Here is an 18,440-nt window from a genome sequence, read left to right as displayed (position 1 = left end):
AAATATTCCAAAAAACATCCCAGATGTATAGAAACTTTGGGCAGCAAAGAAAGAGCAACTGGTAATCAGTGTCCATGGTTCTGAAATGACATGTTCAACAAGAATGAATCAGGAATCCACATAATGCTGATTAAATATTTTATGTCAGATGCTTCATTCGTCACCAAACTGGCTTCCATCAGTTCATCATCTTGCAACAGGAGGTATTATAGTCTGTCAATCACTTTTTATTACAGATCCAAAAATCTCCACAATCCCCAATGGGCATTTAGACTTCACTCCACTGGAGTCCACTGGAAGGATGTACAAGATGAGCTTTGAGTCCTGCAAGAGTGTGATCAGTCTGGCCAAAGTCAACCTGAATCAGCGATCCCTATCCTTGGTGAGATGCCTTCACAGGGAGACATTTGTTCAGATCTCACAATTTAAAGTCAGTAAAATCTGCCATAAATCATATTATATGCAATCTGATTTTCATATGATAAAGAATGGATGCCAGGAAGTAACAATCTGCTTGGTTTATAGCAGCAGTCACTGCCAGAGCAATTGTTTTATTGTTAAACCACAGTTTGAAGGCAAATTAAAAAGCCATTAAGTATCTGGGCAAACCAAGTAGTGAAGTGGAACTCCTGATCACTGTGATGGGAACCTTCTTTTTATAATATCAGCGACTAAGGATTTAATAGAGAGAGCAAAAGATATGGGGACATTTTAATATACTCACATCAATCTTGTGGGATTCCTGCCAGGAGGGGGAGATGTGTGTGGCTGAGTGTAGAAGAGAGAATCTACTTGATGAGTCTCCCAGTGTGACTGTCATTTAGGAGTAGTTAAAGATCAATTTTGCTTTGTGAAGGAATAAAATGTCTAAATTCATGTTACCGACTTTATCTGGACATTATGTACATATTGTGCATAGAAACCAAAGGCACCACTGTCACTATCTAATATTTTTGTAATTCATTGTAAAAATAACGTGTATTATCTGAGTATTATCTTTTATATTATCTTTTAGATTTCAGCTTGAGTTACAAAGTAAAGAGTGAACCATGACGAACAAGGGTTTCTATGGAAACATATTTTTCTTTGCTTTCGTTCTAAATTTATATCATTGTTGCCAGGCACTTTCAACAAGTACAGCATGTCTTTTTCTCTGGCATGGGCTTTAATCAGTAACTAGAAGAGTTATCTAGAGGTGCTTACCTTCCATGCGTCTCTGCACTCATCTTGTGTTTTGGTCTCTCCTTGGTTTTGACAGCAGCACAGAAACAGTTCCTTCTTTCGACACTGGGGGCGCCCTCAACACCAGACAGGGTGGGGCAGTAGGTCCAGCAGTCTAGGCTGGAGCTCGCGGGGAGGAAGCCTTCGGGTGCGGAGCTCTACTCGCTCTCACCTGCCTGAGCAAGAGTCCCTGCTCTCGCCCTCTCTTTCACCACCACAACACCACCCAGCCCATGCTGCTCCTCCGCTGCCGCTGCTCTCGCACCACTATGCTCACCGCCGGAACCGCAGGGCCCTCTCCCTGGAGCTCCCCAAGGCCTCACAAGTCCCACTAGCATCTTCTCCTCTTCACCGTCCCCAAATCCCACCCAAAAATCGCTTCTCGGGGGACAGGTCCACAGGAGACCATCAGGACTGCAATGGAAAAGGCCCTTGTGGGTCACAGACACCTCTGATGAGGGACGTCTTCCCCCAGGTCAACAACCGAAAGGAGAGGGCTGAGCTGGATGAGGAGACGGATTATGTAAGTCTCTTTCAATTCAGCATATGTTATGAACAATAACTTTCATGTATTTGGCCTGTTTTTTGTTATGTGTTGTGACATCTTTTAATTTAAATTGTATTTGTTCACATTTATAACTATAAAATGTTAATGCATCTTTATGTCATGCTTAAAAGTGATGATTTGCATATTGCGCTAATCACTGAAAATAATTTTGTGCCTAACAAATTGTTATAACATGTAGCCTCATGCCTAATGCATGGTCTGAAATATGGCCCATAGTCAAACGCTCTTAGTTGATCAGTCAGGAGATTGCTCATCTAATGGGACGCCTTCTTGTGAAACTGCCAAACACACGTTTGAAAAGCAGGCCATGTGCAACACCTGCCGGCTGTGTCCTCTGACTTTACAGAGCCTGTGCTTCCGCATCCAAAAAATGTTTGAAGTGTACCGACCAGAATGGTGTGAGGTGCGGGAAGACTGGTCCGTATACCTCTTCTCACCTCAGAACAAGTAAGCATAGCAATTTAAAGGTCCCTTATTTCACCATATTACATTCCAGCTCCCCCTTAAATGTCCATCCCAGGGATACTGGTGATTAGGTCTTTCTAATGAATTTATTTCTAATTAAGTCCTTTCATGCACATTAAGACTGGTAGTAGTTCAGTTTTTTTTTAAGAGTAAAAAGTGAAATGGTTGACGTCAATTCATGGAATAGTCATGGAACTTAGGGCAGAATTCTATGGCAGTGGGAGAAATGTGCATAACTGCTTCAACGCAGACTTTTCATACCAGCTGTGAAATTCAAGTTCTTAATCCCTGTCATGTGTCATTTATGGTATCTGCATCTGAGTTTTTTTTTCTCTCTCATTAACTGCCAGGTTCCGGCTGCTTTGCCAGTCCATTATTGCCCACAAACTCTTTGACTATGTGGTACTTGCCTTCATTTTTCTCAACTGCATAACAGTGGCTCTGGAGCGGCCCAGGATCCACCAGGGCAGCCTGGTAAAAAAACATTCCAATATATTCTTTATGCAACTGCCATTATGAAGTTGATCTTGAATGAACCTTAATTAGTTAAATGTTTGGTGTCTTATGAATGTTTTTGATCAGTGCAAGTCTATAGGCAGTATTCTATAGGTATATAGAATACTGTCTATAGGCAGTATTCATATTGCCAATATGTGCTAGTAAAGACATGCATTAAATGATTTTGAATGTATTATAAATCACATTTTCTGTTGTTTGTACCCTTTTCTTTCTAGGAAAGGGTGTTCCTTACTATTTCTAATTACATCTTCACTGCTATATTTGTGGCTGAGATGACAGTCAAGGTAGGTTTTTTTGTGGTCAACTAAATATCTCTTATACTGTGAGTTTGCCTTTGTACATTTATTTAGTTCATAGTTCATTAATTTTTTTCTTTTGCTGTTATATTTATTCACACAGTTATTCTTTTTATAACCGAAGTTGAAGCCTACCCCATTTTAAAAATGTCTATGACATGAAGGGAATAACATTGATAATCTCATTACAATGGCAGTGGGAGGAATATATGAGGCAGTAAATAAACTTTTGTTCTTGTAGTTAATGTGTTGGAAACAGAAATAATTGGCAAGAGTGGGAATTTGAGTGACTTTGTGATGGCTAGATGGTTGGGTAAAAATCTGTAAAATATAAAGAATTTTAGTGTTCCTGGTCTATGTTGGTCATTGCCTACCATAAGTGGTTAGTGGAAGGAAAACTAAGGCACAATCATGCACAGTAACAGTACGACAGAACATAAATAATGATTGTGGTTCAAGGAAGACAATACAATATTGTTCATAACAACACGTGGCTATAGACATCTATATTAATTGTAATAGAGAGAACTCTGGGGAAATACAGAATGAAAGTAATACAATAACATTGTTCTGTTTCAGCAGCAGCAGTAGTAGAGTGCTTAGCACTTGGAACATTTGAAACCTTGAAAATGCAAGCACAACATGTTCAATCAACTTGTTTGTGTTATGGTAATGGTAGTGTCCATTTCCGGGTCACATTTGCATAAAAGCACTACTGTAAACATCAGTGCTCAGCAAATTCATGGGAGCTCTGAAGCTAAACGACCAATGTTTCCATAGTGTTCTTTAATGTGTGCTTCCTTCAGTTCACTGTGACTCAACCTGTACTGGAATAGAATATTTATGAAAGGACTGGACTGAATTGCATTAAAAATCACAGTGTGGGGTAGAAACTGTCTACAGTGTTGTCACATCACGTCTAAACCAACTATACCTCCATTGTTCAGAAGCAGTGGAAGCTGATCTGCACATGCAGTGCAAGCAGCAGTATCATTAGCTTTCTGATGAGTCATAAATGAATCATTAAGAAATTCATCATGGCCTCCACCTCCAGTCCTTTAAATACACTTGTTAACTCTCACTCCATGTCCATGACCACTAAGTCCTTTTTTATTTCCGGAGTCAATCCTGGTACACGTCCAGCGAAGGTAGCAGTGGTGGCCTAGCGGTTAAGGAAGAAGACCAGTTATCGGAAGTTTGCTGGTTCAAATGCCACTGAGGCGCCATTGAGCAAAGTACCGTTTCCACACACTGCTCTATAGGCGCCTGTCATGGCTGCCCACTGCTCACTAAGGGTGATGGTTAAATGTTTTTGAAGAGGTGCATATTTAATTGCTGTTTGAAGATAGAAAGGGAAGCTGATGGTACCGAGGAGTCTGGATCCATGTCTTGCTCTACTCATGATAAGCGGAAGCTCAAGATGAGAAGTGCTTGATGCTATAAGAAGTGACCAGTGTCCAGAGAGCAGGTCCATTCATCACCTTGAAGGCAAGAGTTGTGTTTGGTCATGGCTGTCACATGAGGCCAGCAGCCCTGTGATGACACTGTTGTCATCTATCCTGGGCTACTTTTGATAGGTACGAACAGGAACACTTGCCAATTTCGAGAAGCATTAATGTTCTAGAATCACAATTTTGTCCTTTTCAAAGTTGACCAATATATAGATAGTGTAGCCCCAATTATTCACTTGTTTTGGCTGATCACTGTATTGTAACTGCTACCTTATGGTTAGTCTGAAAAAATGATAAAGATTGATATTGATAACATGTGCTGCAAACACATTCAATATTTAACCCTTCAATTAGAGATTAATCTCTGATCGTGTGAATGAAACTTTTTCTTTTTTTTGAGCATTTCTGTTGATACCTTTTCCACTCGAAGGGCCATGGCAACAGTTGGCATGGTGCTGAGTATTTCGTGTGTGACTTCCTAATTATTGAAAGGGAGGGGGAAGTGGAGCAACACTTGTCACAACGTTGTCAAAATGTTCAAGGCACAATGCTTTTCCACCCTACCTTTATGCTGTAAATCTTTTTAATAATTAAAAGCAGTGACTGAAACCACTGTTTTGTATGCAGAGCTGTTTCACATATGAAAATATAAAAAATATTGCATAGAATCAGCCAGGCATTCATCTGTATTTGCAAATGTTCTTTTTTCTATTATGTTGCTTTATTCCTCACATATAGTTGCTGTTTCCATCCCATTGTAGGTGGTGTCCATGGGTCTGTATCTGGGAGAAAGGGCGTATTTACGCAGCAGCTGGAACATTCTGGATGGCTTTCTGGTCCTCGTGTCACTTGTAGACATTATGGTTTCCATCACGGGTGGTGCTAAGATTCTTGGAGTTCTGCGGGTGCTGAGGCTGCTGAGAACACTGCGTCCACTCAGGTGATGATAAAACCAGAATATCTTTGACATTAAAAGAAATTGTTCAGAAAATTCAAGTCTTTCTAATGATATATTACATCTTACCGTATTTTTGTGCACTGTTTCATGATTTAACTCTCTTCTTGGTAATTAAAAATATTTTATGATGCAAACAGATTAAGGGCCCAGGAGAGAGACAGAAAACTGATGGACGGGTGGCTTTGTTTTGAAAGAATTGCATTGATGATGTGACACCCAGGGGCCATTGGGCGATCATAGCATGTGCTCCTGCACCTGATTATGGAGTCCTGGTCCATCCCAGCTGAAACCAATTATTCTTGATGAACCAGGAGTCCATAAGAATCGTTAGGCAGCACAAAGTAGGTGCTGTCACATTGTTGTGGACTTAACCAACTTTTGTGTTTGTTTTAGCGCCTGTCAACCGACACCTGCCTATGGGTTTGTGTCCTGTTGGGTTTCCTTTTCAGCCATTGCACCTGTTTGTCTCCTGTTATAATAAATCCTTGGTAACAAAGATCTGAAACTCCTGTGCTTTCTTGTATTCTTGACCTGTGGCTGTGACAGAATGTGGCAGCCCCAGCAAGAAGCACACAATCCACAATAAGCAGAGGAGAAAGACAGAGACAGTGCAGGCTCCAGCAGGGAGCGCTGGAAGCATTCTGTGGCATGATGAGCCAGTGTTAGGGCACAGCATAGGGCGTGACCGATCCATGACCATGATGCGGATTTCGCACTTCCTGCGTCATCCCCCATCACTTCTGGATCTGTGAAGAGGAAGATACTGACAGCGACGAGGAGGAAGACAGCAACGTGGGGGAAAGCTGGTGGAACAGAGTGACAGGGAGTCGCCAGCCAGCAACTGTGCTGCCGGCCCTGCCCTGCAGGGAACCACCAGCACCCTCCCTGCTACAGAGAGCATCCGATCTCCCAGGCAGCCACCGGTTCCAGCCCCTTACCATTGTCAGGCGTGGTGGTGGAGCTGACCGCTGCTGCCACCACCCTCTTACCCACCACTGCCTGCATCACCACGCCCAACCCATTGCGGCCAGAAACCGCCCTCCTTTAACATCAGTTAAGCTGCTTGGGCGCCCTGTGTTATCCATGTTAGGGGATGCTCCTCATGGGGGTTGGGCAGGGAAGCGACGGGGCTGGATCCACAGGTAGCCAGTGAGGTGGGAGACTGAGTCCCCAGGGTGGCAAGAGGGTCCAGCTGGGCTGGGCAGGAAGAAGGCTTTCTCGTTACAATGGACGCAGAGGGGGCTGAGCCGAGAGAGGTCCCACGACAACCCTGTACTGCCAACAGATACATGCAGGGAGAGGGCCTGCATGACCGTTGCTCCACTGGACATGCCAGGAAGATTTGGCCCTGGCGATACGGTGAATGGCCTTCGGGCGTCCAGGACCGCCTCCCTGCATGGCACAGGGAGGAGGGCTGGAAACAGAATAAGGGGTGTGCAGTGGCACACGTATGGGTGTCGGTCCCCAGGCGGTCTGTGCGATGCAGGGAGGAGTGCTGGAACATCCAGAGGAGACATGCAGGGGTAGGTCAGAAAGAACCTTGCAGAAAGAAGGCAGAGGATCAGCCAGAGGGTTTGGGTCCTACGGTGCCAGTTGCTGCTGCCATCACCACCGGTGATTAAGCTTTGTCTTCTCAGAGTGATGACCTTGGGGGGGGGGGGGGGGGGGGGGGGGGGGGGCTACTGTGATTCCCAGGGGGCATTGGGCGATCACAGCAGGTGACCACACCTGATTATGGAGGACTCAATTTGAACCATTGTTGTAAACTTTACTGACCTTTGTGTTTATTTTTGCTCCTGTCAATCGACATGTGCCTACGGGTTTGTTTCCTTTTCGGCCATCACGCCTGTTTTATTATAATAATTACTTTTTTACAAAGGTGCCAAGCTACTGTGATTGCTTCGCCCCCCAAAATTTGTGACATTTTTATGCCAAATAAACATCTTCCCGGTGACAAGTATAACAAGGAAGAAAGCAATAAGGAAGATGAGGCTTACATTAAATGAATTTAACATTTTTAATTTTAGCATATCTTGAAAAATGCAAGAAGCAGTTGGTGATGGGAGAAAAGCTTTTCGTACATGAAAGCTGACGTCTCTTTAGAAAGCCGAGAGCATGACATTAAACATGCATAAACAGCAATTTCAGAGAAATGATATTGAAAAGTCACGGCCTTCAAACATCCATGATCACACAAAGTGATGGAGAAATAACCGAAATGGTTGTTAAGAATTTCTGAAGACACTGATACCCACTAGCCGATGGCCATCTTTAACCGCGTGGCTGGCTTTGTACTTTATTATGGTTAAAATGGATTTGGCTACATCCAGAATGTAATCCAGAGCATGTGCCTCAGATCATTACAATAGGTTCATTTGACCTCAGGCCACATTTTTGTATAATGTTTTTTCTGTGTTATTATGTTTTTTAAATGCTATAAGCTGGTCACTGTTCCATATTTCTGATTAATTGTTACTAGAGTAATCAGTCGTGCTCCTGGCCTGAAGCTTGTGGTTGAGACCCTCATTACTTCCCTCAAACCCATTGGCAACATTGTCCTGATCTGCTGTGCTTTCTTCATCATCTTTGGAATACTTGGTGTCCAGGTTGAGTTTTTTTCCCTTCTTTTTAATAACATTCCTATACTTCTGTACAGTGAAGTTGCATTCTATTGCTTGGTTCTGTCAGATGAATGCTAGTGCCTGGTTTTTATGGAGGCCTGAGGAATGCATCAGTTATTGTTTCAAACACAGACAGCTATTGTTTGCAATTTCATCAGATACCTCAGTGGGATACTAATTAGCTTTTTTCACCCTGCAGCTTTTCAAAGGGAAGTTTTATTTCTGTGTTGGCTTGGATGTAAAGAATATCACTAACAAATCAGACTGTCTCACAGCCAACTATAAGTGGGTTCATCACAAGTACAACTTTGACAACCTTGGACAGGTAAGGCACACAGCATTGTTTCATTTTACAGACACCAAATATGTTATGTATTATAGAGTTTATGGACACGAGTGACTTTGCTTTTTCTTGAACTCTCCAGGCTTTGATGTCCTTGTTTGTTCTAGCCTCTAAGGATGGGTGGGTCAACATCATGTATCATGGACTTGACGCAGTGGGAATAGACCAGCAAGTAAGTCTGCTCTAATACCTGAACACATGTACCAGACCATGTTGGATCACTCTCACAATTGGTTTATGTACATTTTATTATCGTGCATTCACACCATTTACTCCTGTTTTTCCTCCATTAGCCTGTGAAGAACTACAACCCCTGGATGCTGCTTTACTTCATCTCCTTTCTCCTCATCGTCAGCTTTTTTGTGCTCAACATGTTTGTGGGTGTGGTAGTAGAGAACTTCCACAAGTGTCGGCAGCACCAGGAGGTGGAGGAGGCCAAACGCAGAGAAGAGAAACGGCTGCGCCGCATGGAGAAGAAGAGGCGGAGTAAGACGTTGGCTGGGTGGACCTTTAAAGTTACAAAATTTATGCTAGAGAAAAGCATTCATAAGAAATTCAAGCTAAAATGACAAAAACATAAATTCTGATATACCTGTGAACATAACAGAATTCACAAATCTTACTCATTTAAATGTGATTTGGTTTCTGTTGCCTGAAACCGAACAGTGTTAAAGAGATATATATATTTCTCATATTGATAATGCTCTGAATGTCCCAAAAATGTGATAAAGGTGTGATGTCATGAACAAACAGACATATAGGCAGAGCTGTAAAACAAAATACAGTAAAAGAGTATGTGCAACGCAGTCTGTGTCAACAATTGTAGCTGTATGCATCGTTTCAGTTTTCCCTGCTTTTACACACACCCGCACTCAGACTGTGGCCAGTCTTTCCAACTTCTACTTGTCCTAGGGTCATACTAGAACCATGAATCAGAATTTCTTGCAATTTTTTTGTTTTTTTGCAGATACTACTACTATTTTGTATTTTGCTCTTGTCCTTCTTTCTTTCTCATCTCACCGTATCAGAGTTTCCTCAAATGCCAAATCTTGCGTTACCTGGTTTCACAGTAATAATCTTGTATCTTTTCTTTACTTTGTTCTGGAATTTTTTTTCATCGCTCCATTTCTTTTTTGCTTTTAAAATCCTCTCTTCTCACAAACGTCTTCGCATGAACTGCAGAAGCCCAGAAACTACCGTACTATGCCACATACAGCCATATGCGACTGCTGGTCCACTCGCTCTGCACCAGCCACTACCTGGATCTGTTCATCACACTAATCATCTGCCTCAACGTGGTCACCATGTCCCTGGAGCACTACAGCCAGCCTCAGGTGCCACACTGCATGCCACAAACTCTGCTGGCATCATTCAGCCACACTGCACTGCATTTGTCAGTTACTTGACCCCAGCATGGTTTTCCTGTTCCTATTATGAGTAGAGCATCAGCTAGACAGGGTCTGGAGTGTAATGAAAGTAGACACTTCAAATGTGAAAAGCACACTTCATATTAATTCATTCTTTTCTTTCATTTTCTCTGACAGTCTCTTGAGACAGCTCTAAAATACTGCAACTATGTCTTCAGCACCACCTTTGTTGTGGAGGCAGTTCTGAAGCTTGTGGCCTTCGGTTTCCGACGCTTCTTCAAAGACAGGTAAAATATCTCCACACTGCAGTTCTGCCAGTCATGATATAGGGCCTAATATCTTGCTGAAGAATCAGATTTGAGTAAATTATTGCTGATATGTTTAATGCCCTGTACAATTGATATATCAACAAATAAATATGTTTTATTAAGAGCTTCTAAATAAGTTGACGGCAAAACCTTAGAACACAATCTACACCCCAAACACACTTTTGAACATTGAGCTTGTTTGAAATGATAATCAATGTAAGTTTATTTTAATTGCATTGAAATAAAACCATTTAAAACATCCTTGTCAGGTGGAATCAGCTGGACCTGGCAATCGTTCTTCTTTCAGTGATGGGCATCACACTGGAGGAAATAGAGATCAACGCATCCCTGCCGATTAACCCCACCATCATTCGCATAATGAGGGTCCTGCGCATCGCCCGGGGTGAGGAATGACCTTGTAACGCCTTTTCTCCCAATCACGCCGTATTCCACATCTTTGTTAATCATGCATTTTTAGGAATCTGAATAAAGTTAAAGTGAAGTGATTGTCACTTGTGATACACAGCAGCACAGCGAAATTTGTCCTCTGTATTTAATCCGTCACCCTTAGTGAGCAGTGGGCAGCCATGACAGGCACCCGGGGAGCAGTGTGTGGGGACGGTGCTTTGCTCAGTGGCACCTCAGTGGCACCTTGGTCAGGGTTTGAACTGGCAACCTTAACCTCTAGGCCACCACTGCCCCTATATTACATATATATACAGTGCTGTCATATATAATATATGTAATATTTGGCAGTGGTGGCCTAGGGGCAGTGGTGACTTAATTACTCAGGAATTAGTAGAGTTTAATGCATTACAAATGTATGCATTTACAAAGTTCTTCTAATTGCTGTATTACAAGTGACTGATGATTGGTCTGGAAGATAAAAACTTGAAAAAGGAACTCATTTCAGCAGGGGTTTTAAGAGTTTCATTCCTACCATGGCAGGATTAGGTGATTGTAACAGCCTTGTTTTGCAGGTTGAAAACAATCAAGGTTGGAATGAAAAATGTGCCAAGTGGTGCTCCAGGAGCAGGATAGGGAACCTCAGAATTAGAGAATTAAAAAAAAAAAATGAAATACTGATTAAGGCATACGGTGTTCTGTGACTTTATACTTAAGTGTTAAGTGTTAAGTGTTTTTCATATAAATATAACAGTGTTCAAAATTACACAAATTTTGTGTCTCCCGCTCTGTCTTAACTATTCCTACAATAGTGCTCAAACTCTTGAAGATGGCAACAGGCATGCGTGCTTTGTTGGACACAGTGGTCCAGGCACTACCCCAGGTAACAGAATTTATGTTCAATCTAGGAAACATGTGTGTATCTATCTATCTATCTATCTATCTATCTATCTATCTATCTATCTATCTATCTATCTATCTATCTATCTATCTATCTATCTATCTATCTATCTATCTATCTATCTATCTATCTATAAATAAAATATATAAACATATAAACAAGTATATATATATATATATATAAATAAAAACATAGTTAACTCATAGTTAACTTTAACCAGCAGGACAGGGAGTGAGAAAAATTGGCAAGTTCCTATTATGAGCAGAGCATCAGATATACAACAGGGTCTGAAATGAAAGTAGTGAAAGTAGTTAAAAGCGCACTTCATATGGACACCATATGATTAACTCAAGCAGACTGTCACCACACTTGGCATGACAGAAATGTCTTGAAAGTCTTGAAAGATCATGAATCAGTTGTTTGGCACAAATTATTGCATGTAAAATTGTGATGGTATATTTAGGATGTAGAGTATTTTGGTGGCTAAGGTGCTTGTGTTTAATGAAATGCTTTTTTATTGTGCTGTGTTTTGGTAACTGATCTGTCCACTGTAGGTGGGAAACCTGGGCCTGCTGTTTATGCTGCTCTTCTTCATTTATGCGGCTCTGGGTGTTGAGCTATTTGGCGAACTGGGTAATTAAAAATAGTTTTCAGGACAATTTCATTTCCATAAAGGTGTTTATGTGACTCATTTTTCTGTAAACATATTAAATCTGTAAAGTACCTAATCAAGATGCTTAGATACAGTCCTGTTTGAAGGTTTTCCAGATTTCATCATAACTATAATGCAAAAGCATAATCAGATTTTCGCATCACCATCATTAAAAAAAATAAAACAAAATATTATGTTTTGACAGCTATTTATTTTTTAAAAATGATCCAGTATTACATATCTGTGAGAGGCATCGTATTGGATTAGCAGTTCATTCAAAGGTGAAACTAAAGTGATTCCTAGCAATGGGAGGGAAATTATATGTGAGATAACAGGGATCACAGTGTTTGTGGAAACATATCAAGGCATAGAATTTTATTAGAAAAATCTTATTTATGTCTTCTTTATGTAGAAACGTGGACATTTTACAGGGATTTTCAAGCCCCACTGGAAGCCCACAGTCTGATAAAGAAGGCTGTTGTGCTTCAGGTTTTAATGACATGTCATGCTGGGTTTTTTTATATGTATTTGAAAGCTTCATTTTCTGTTTGTCTAAAGTATGTAATGAGGACTACCCCTGTGAAGGCATGAGTCGCCATGCTACCTTTGAGAACTTTGGTATGGCTTTCCTCACACTTTTCCAAGTTTCTACTGGTGACAACTGGAATGGTATTATGAAGGTTCGTTTTTTACATCTAATTCTTCAATTGCACAAGCATTTATCATGTTAAGCGAATCAACCCAAAACAAGATGTCACCATGTAACATCCATATTTACAGGACACTCTGCGCGAATGCCCACCGGGGCAGTACAACTGCAACCCCAGTTTGCAGATTATCTCACCCATGTACTTTGTGAGCTTCGTTCTGACTGCACAGTTTGTGCTCATCAATGTTGTGGTGGCTGTGCTCATGAAACACCTAGATGACTCCAACAAGGAAGCCATGGAAGATGCGGAGATGGACGCTGAGATTGAGATGGAACTGGCTCAGGGTGGGATTTGCTGCCTAGGAAGGATAGGTGGAGCTGTGACTACAGCTGTGAGCAGTGGAGTAGGTGGTGTTGGAGATGACAGAAGAGGAGCTGATGGAGGGGCTCGTCAAGGAGCAATGAGCATTTCCCATTGTACCCAGGGAGTCTTGTCCCCGCTTTACAGGGGAGACAGCGAATCACACAACCATCGTGGACTGTACTGCCCTGCCCAGGTTAGTAACCCAGATGTCAGTAAATAAGACCACCAACCAGGTTTCATTTGGAAGAATGAATTTTGGTCGTACGTCACGAAAAAATGACATCAATAAACGAATAATAATTTATGTTCATTTCATAATAATATTTATCAGGGAGTGGTGGCCTAGTGGGTAAGGAAACAGACCCATAATCAGAAAGATGACGGTCTTATTCTCACCATGACAGATGCCCAGGGAGAAGTGTTTGGGGACGGTGCTTTGCTTAGTGGCACCTCAGTAGCACCTTGGCTGACTGGGAATCGAACCGGGATCCTTCTGATTACGGGGCGGCTTTCTTAACCTCTATAATCACTGCTATAATCAACCTCTCCTCCATCTTAGTTTCAGAGCTGCTTCAATGCTTTGTTTCTATTGGTGCTGCGACAATGCATCTAATGTAATTTATGTCAATGTCATTTAACACTCATTTGGTTCACTAGGATCCAACCTGCAAATACCATTAGTTTAATAATGCAGACCTTTATTATTATATATTATTTTATAGAAATAAAGATTAAGTATTTATTAAAAAGGAAGGTTTTTAAATCCTTCCAGAAGTTCATTCCACCACCTAGGATCCAAGACAGAGATGAATGCTTTCCTAGTTCCTTGAGAGATGTGTTATGAGCCAGTCTAGGGGTTCAGGCCCATGACAAAAGAAAAGACAATGACAAAAACCTACTAAGACGAATCAGAGAAATTTAACCAGTATTTTATTAACAAATAAATAAATAAATAAAGAAGAAATACATATGTAAATGAATTACAACGAATAACGACAAACAAAAGGGAAAACCAAACACTGAAAAGCAGGCAGACACAACAAGTTGCGTCGCCTCCTAGGGGAAGCGCAGGGGAAATCGGAAGTGATGCAATCGGGAAATGCTAGAGAGGCGGGCGGGGTGGATGTCATGGCAAGCGCAGCCCCGAAAAAGGAAACTGATGCCCCTTTTATTCTGGCTGTCCACAGTAGGAACAGGTGGGCTCAATTTGCAGTCACCAGGCATCCTGCAAGCACAAATACAGAACAGAAACGCACCACAAAAACCAGGACGTAACACCCCCACCACTAAAAATCAACATTTACTGTTGATCACAAAAAAAAAATATTTATTGTTAGGACCGTGACAAGTTGTCCGCCAAAACATTATCAGAGTCCCTTTTGTACCTGATCTCCAGATTAAACCCTTGTAGATATAAGGACCAGTGCATAAGACGCTTGTTGGCATTTTTCATTCTTGGATTACCAGTGGAGCAGTGCTGGAGGATCAGCGAACAAGGCAGCCTGTGCCCAGATCGCAGAAGACGGAAGCTGTTGAGAAGGGCACCTGGGCTGAGTTTCTTGTTTTACCTCAGCACATTTTGGCTGCCTGGCTGCTAAATCTACTGTTGACCCTGTTTCATCCTCTGCCTCACCGCTGGGGGCTCCGATTTGCACGCTTAGATGGGCACAGTATGAGAACATGCCTGGCTGGGCATTGCCCCACACTCAGTCCATCACCTGCTGTCTTCTCAATGCATCAATACACCGACTAAAAAAATCACACACATCAATAAAAAGGATGGAAGAAAACAAAAATGTCAAAAAATGTTCAAAAAACATGATCATATGAAATGAAGTGATCATTGATCATCCTGCAATGGAACCAAAGATCAACCTTTGCAAGATTTTTACTGAAATATGCTGTATTTTAACAGTATCTAGAAAGGTGTGGGTAAATTTGGACTTTTAGTGTTTCTTTTGTTTGTGTCTCAGGAGAACCAGTGGCTGGATAGTGTCTCTCTGCTTATCAAGGACTCTTTGGAGGGGGAAATGCTGATGATCGACAACCTCTCAGGCTCAGTTTTTCACCATTACTCCTCCCCTCCTGTCTGCAGGGACTGCCAGTGTCACACAGAGGAGGTAGCTTTTTTTGTGTGTTGGTCACAGGAAACTGCTCAAATAAAAATGGTCTGTTATGTTAGAAGCATTAATGTTATTAAGCATTAAACAGTGCCGTGAGGGCTGCTTCCATGGGGCGCATGCTCAGACATGCCGTTGTAGCCGGTAGCAGAAGAGTGAGTTTCAGTTCAGACCAGGTGACCAAATTCAGGGGTCTGGAGCAAGGAGATCAAGTAGCATATCACCATAAGGATCAAACTTTATAAAAAATGGCAGAGCAGGCTGTACCTGCTGCGGAGGCTCAGGTCTTTTGGAGTACAGGAGCCACTCCTAAAGACTTTTTATGACTCTGTAGTGGCATCAGCCATCTTTCACGGTGTGGTCTGCTGGGGTAGCAGCATCTCCGTTGGGGACAGGAAGAGGCTGAACAGGCTGATCCGGAAGGCCAGCTCTGTTCTAGGATGCCCTCTAGACCCAGTGGAGGTGGTGAGTGACAGGAGAATGGTGGCTAAGCTGTCATTCCTGTTGGACAACATCTCCCACCCCATGCAAGAAAACTCTGACAGCACTGAGCAGCTCCTTCAGTGGCTGGCTACTGCACCCACGATGTGGGAAGGAGAGGTTCAGAAGGTCTTTGTTTCAGCAACAAAACAAAGACAAGAGATACTTAGAGAATCTTAATTTTAGAGTTGCCAGTTAAGAGGTACTTTGGTCAGTTTAGAGTTGCCAGTTAACCCAGTTGGAGTTGAATAGCATTTGTGATTTATGATGATTCACTATATTATGTGTATTATAAACTGTAACATTACCATACATTGAAATATGAACTGTTCTGTAACTATCATAACACGAGTTGAGTGGCCATGCCTTTAACATGTGACACATCTGATTGGTGAGCATGACTGTTGATCACACAGGGGACATCAGCTGCACTTTGCTCGGAACCCCATTATTATCAATGGCTTGCGTGGTGCAAGAGTGGCAAATCCAAAACACTTGCCTGGTCAGTTACGTGCATGTGCAGCGGTTAGGGTTTTGTGTGGTGCTGCACCATTGAAATAGCTGGGTGCATTTGCCATTCTCCAACTGCAGCGTCACTGCAGCTGCCTCTCTTCTGCCTGCACCCCCAACACCCCAGGGGGGTCACCATCACCTTGGAGCCAACACAGAGAAGAGTCTAGATGAATGCTATGATAGTACCTTGAGAGATGGTGTACCAGTGGAGAAGAAATCAGCCTGTTTGAATAAAAATTTATGATTCCTCCTTATGTTGTAGAGAATCTCATTGACATGCGGCAGAGGGAGAGTTTGGAGAATTGTCCAGGGAGATTTTAAGGTCCTGATGTGGGGAGGAATCAGCAGGGATGACCAGCAGTTCAGTTTTACTGGGGTTGAGTTCCAAATGATTTGCTGCCATCTAGGTAGCACCCACTACTGGTAGAACAGTGGCAGTAGTGGGTCCTAAAACCTACAGTTCGCCAAAGCTGTGATGTGACAAGAACCCCCAGAAGGCTTCAGGTTCTTTCTGGATACCCTGAATCTACCTAATACACACATCTTAAAGTGGATTGAATGAGCAAATCTACTAACATTATGAGTATTTTGTATCTCTTTCAATAAAATTCCCATTTAATTTTTTTTTTCGTTCTGCAATAAAAGATTAAATTAGCAGAGGAGGAACAAGCATCTCTGATGTCAGAGCCACTGTCAGACAAATCATCCTCACTGGCCTTACCTGATGACCTCAGCCTGGATGACCACAGCATGTACCAGCAATTAGTAAAATCATCTGACAGCAAGGTGAGCACCCAAAGTATAGATCATACATTTACATAATTTACTTCCTTATCCAGAGAGCCTTACAATCAGTAGTGACAGGGATAGTCCCCCTAAAGACACTCAGGGTTAAGTGTCTTGCTCTGGGACACAATGGTTGGAAGTGGGGTTTGAACCTGGGACTTTGTGCTCCTCTGGTTCATAGTGTCTTACCCACTAAGATGCTACCCTCCCCTATATATAAAAAAATACATCATACATACATACTAGTTCTGTAAAAATTCTAAAATGTATAATACATGAATACCTGTGTGTGCTTTTCACCAAATTACGTTTGCAGGATGAGAGAGGAAGCAGTGAATCCCACAGCTATGAAGAAGAGCTTGCTGGACATGCCTGGTGCTATGAATCTGACAGATGTCTGGACTTAGATCAAAACCAGTCCCAGTTTCCCCAGCAGAAAACCATATCCCACAGTCAAGGTAAGGCTCAGCTGCTATCATGTTGTAGAATTCAGTTTCATGCCAAGTTAATCATCATAGTCAATGAAGACATGCAAGTGGCCACTTCAAATGAGTGGAAAAGCTCTCATCTTATTCACCCCTTCAGATTCCATTTTGATGAGTGCAGGATAAAATTTAATTACTGATGAATGACATGCATGATGGGCACTGTTACTTCATCATCACTAGCATTAGCATGCCCATAAATCAGATGGAGCAGGTGGTATAAACACTGAAATGAAATTTCTGGTTTTAAAGCAGCTTACACAACGACATCTAAAAACAGGGACACAAAGGACTGTCTCAAACCAAATTCGTTCTCACCTATCACCACAAATAATTAAATTCAGCATGTCAGGCCTTTAAACATTGTATGTCACCCGTTAGTAGCCCTTATTCAAGGATAAACTGTTCTTAAAAGGCCTTGATTGAACACCATTTAAAAGCAACGATAGGAGGATCAGATTTGGACACGTAACGCCACACGCCTGCCTTGTGAGAAGGAGACTGTTATACTGCTGTACTATTTATGTGTTTCCTATTGATATTACATTTCATTTAGTGCAGAAAACTCAGTATCCACTACTTTAGCTACTAAATGGTTAAGCATCAATCCATCTTAACTTAAAGTCACACAGTACTGCAAAAATTTTCAGAAAGTGTTATTTAGAAAACAAAAACAAAGGATTAGGATCAATTTAAATGATATCTAAACATTTACAGATGACGGTAACTGTGGTGGAGTCAGCAATAGCGAGAGCTCATCTCTGTTCCATCTCCCTCCTGAGTTCTTCCATCCAGCCTCAGCTGTGCTCCAAGGAGCGCTGAAACCCGTCAGGACTGGCAGCCCCACCTCGCCAGCATCCTGGGCTTCCCTGAGATCCCCCGGAACCAATGGAGTAAGATTCTCAATCTTCACGCATACCTGTGAAACTTTTATGTGTTGCTTTACTGCAGCTGTACTCTCTCCCCAA

At 42.0% G+C, this 18,440-nt stretch overlaps 1 protein-coding gene across 4 annotated transcripts in view; it reads left to right on the top strand.

Moving 5' to 3' along the window:
- Nucleotides 1–18,440, top strand: part of LOC114786789 (voltage-dependent T-type calcium channel subunit alpha-1I-like) — a 57,926-nt gene that overhangs the window by 38,117 nt on the left and 1,369 nt on the right. For 2 of the 4 annotated variants that reach the window (XM_028974244.1, XM_028974247.1), the window contains 21 exons: nt 237–382; nt 1,259–1,744; nt 2,136–2,236; nt 2,605–2,728; nt 2,989–3,057; nt 5,282–5,460; nt 7,958–8,084; nt 8,299–8,424; nt 8,525–8,614; nt 8,736–8,928; nt 9,625–9,776; nt 9,987–10,096; nt 10,387–10,520; nt 11,335–11,405; nt 11,978–12,056; nt 12,634–12,755; nt 12,856–13,281; nt 15,062–15,208; nt 16,847–16,987; nt 17,304–17,445; nt 18,190–18,365. In XM_028974244.1, the coding sequence (XP_028830077.1) occupies nt 237–382; nt 1,259–1,744; nt 2,136–2,236; nt 2,605–2,728; nt 2,989–3,057; nt 5,282–5,460; nt 7,958–8,084; nt 8,299–8,424; nt 8,525–8,614; nt 8,736–8,928; nt 9,625–9,776; nt 9,987–10,096; nt 10,387–10,520; nt 11,335–11,405; nt 11,978–12,056; nt 12,634–12,755; nt 12,856–13,281; nt 15,062–15,208; nt 16,847–16,987; nt 17,304–17,445; nt 18,190–18,365 (3,341 nt within the window). The remainder of the gene's footprint in view (nt 1–236; nt 383–1,258; nt 1,745–2,135; nt 2,237–2,604; nt 2,729–2,988; nt 3,058–5,281; nt 5,461–7,957; nt 8,085–8,298; nt 8,425–8,524; nt 8,615–8,735; nt 8,929–9,624; nt 9,777–9,986; nt 10,097–10,386; nt 10,521–11,334; nt 11,406–11,977; nt 12,057–12,633; nt 12,756–12,855; nt 13,282–15,061; nt 15,209–16,846; nt 16,988–17,303; nt 17,446–18,189; nt 18,366–18,440) is intronic. The other 2 variants (XM_028974245.1, XM_028974246.1) reach the window with 2 other exon arrangements.

Source organism: Denticeps clupeoides, chromosome 3 (genome assembly GCF_900700375.1).
Source record: "Denticeps clupeoides chromosome 3, fDenClu1.1, whole genome shotgun sequence".
In the NCBI taxonomy this organism is placed as follows: Eukaryota; Metazoa; Chordata; class Actinopteri; order Clupeiformes; family Denticipitidae; genus Denticeps; species Denticeps clupeoides.
The sequence above is the reverse complement of the archived record's forward strand: the minus strand, read 5'-3'. Positions and strand labels throughout refer to the sequence as shown.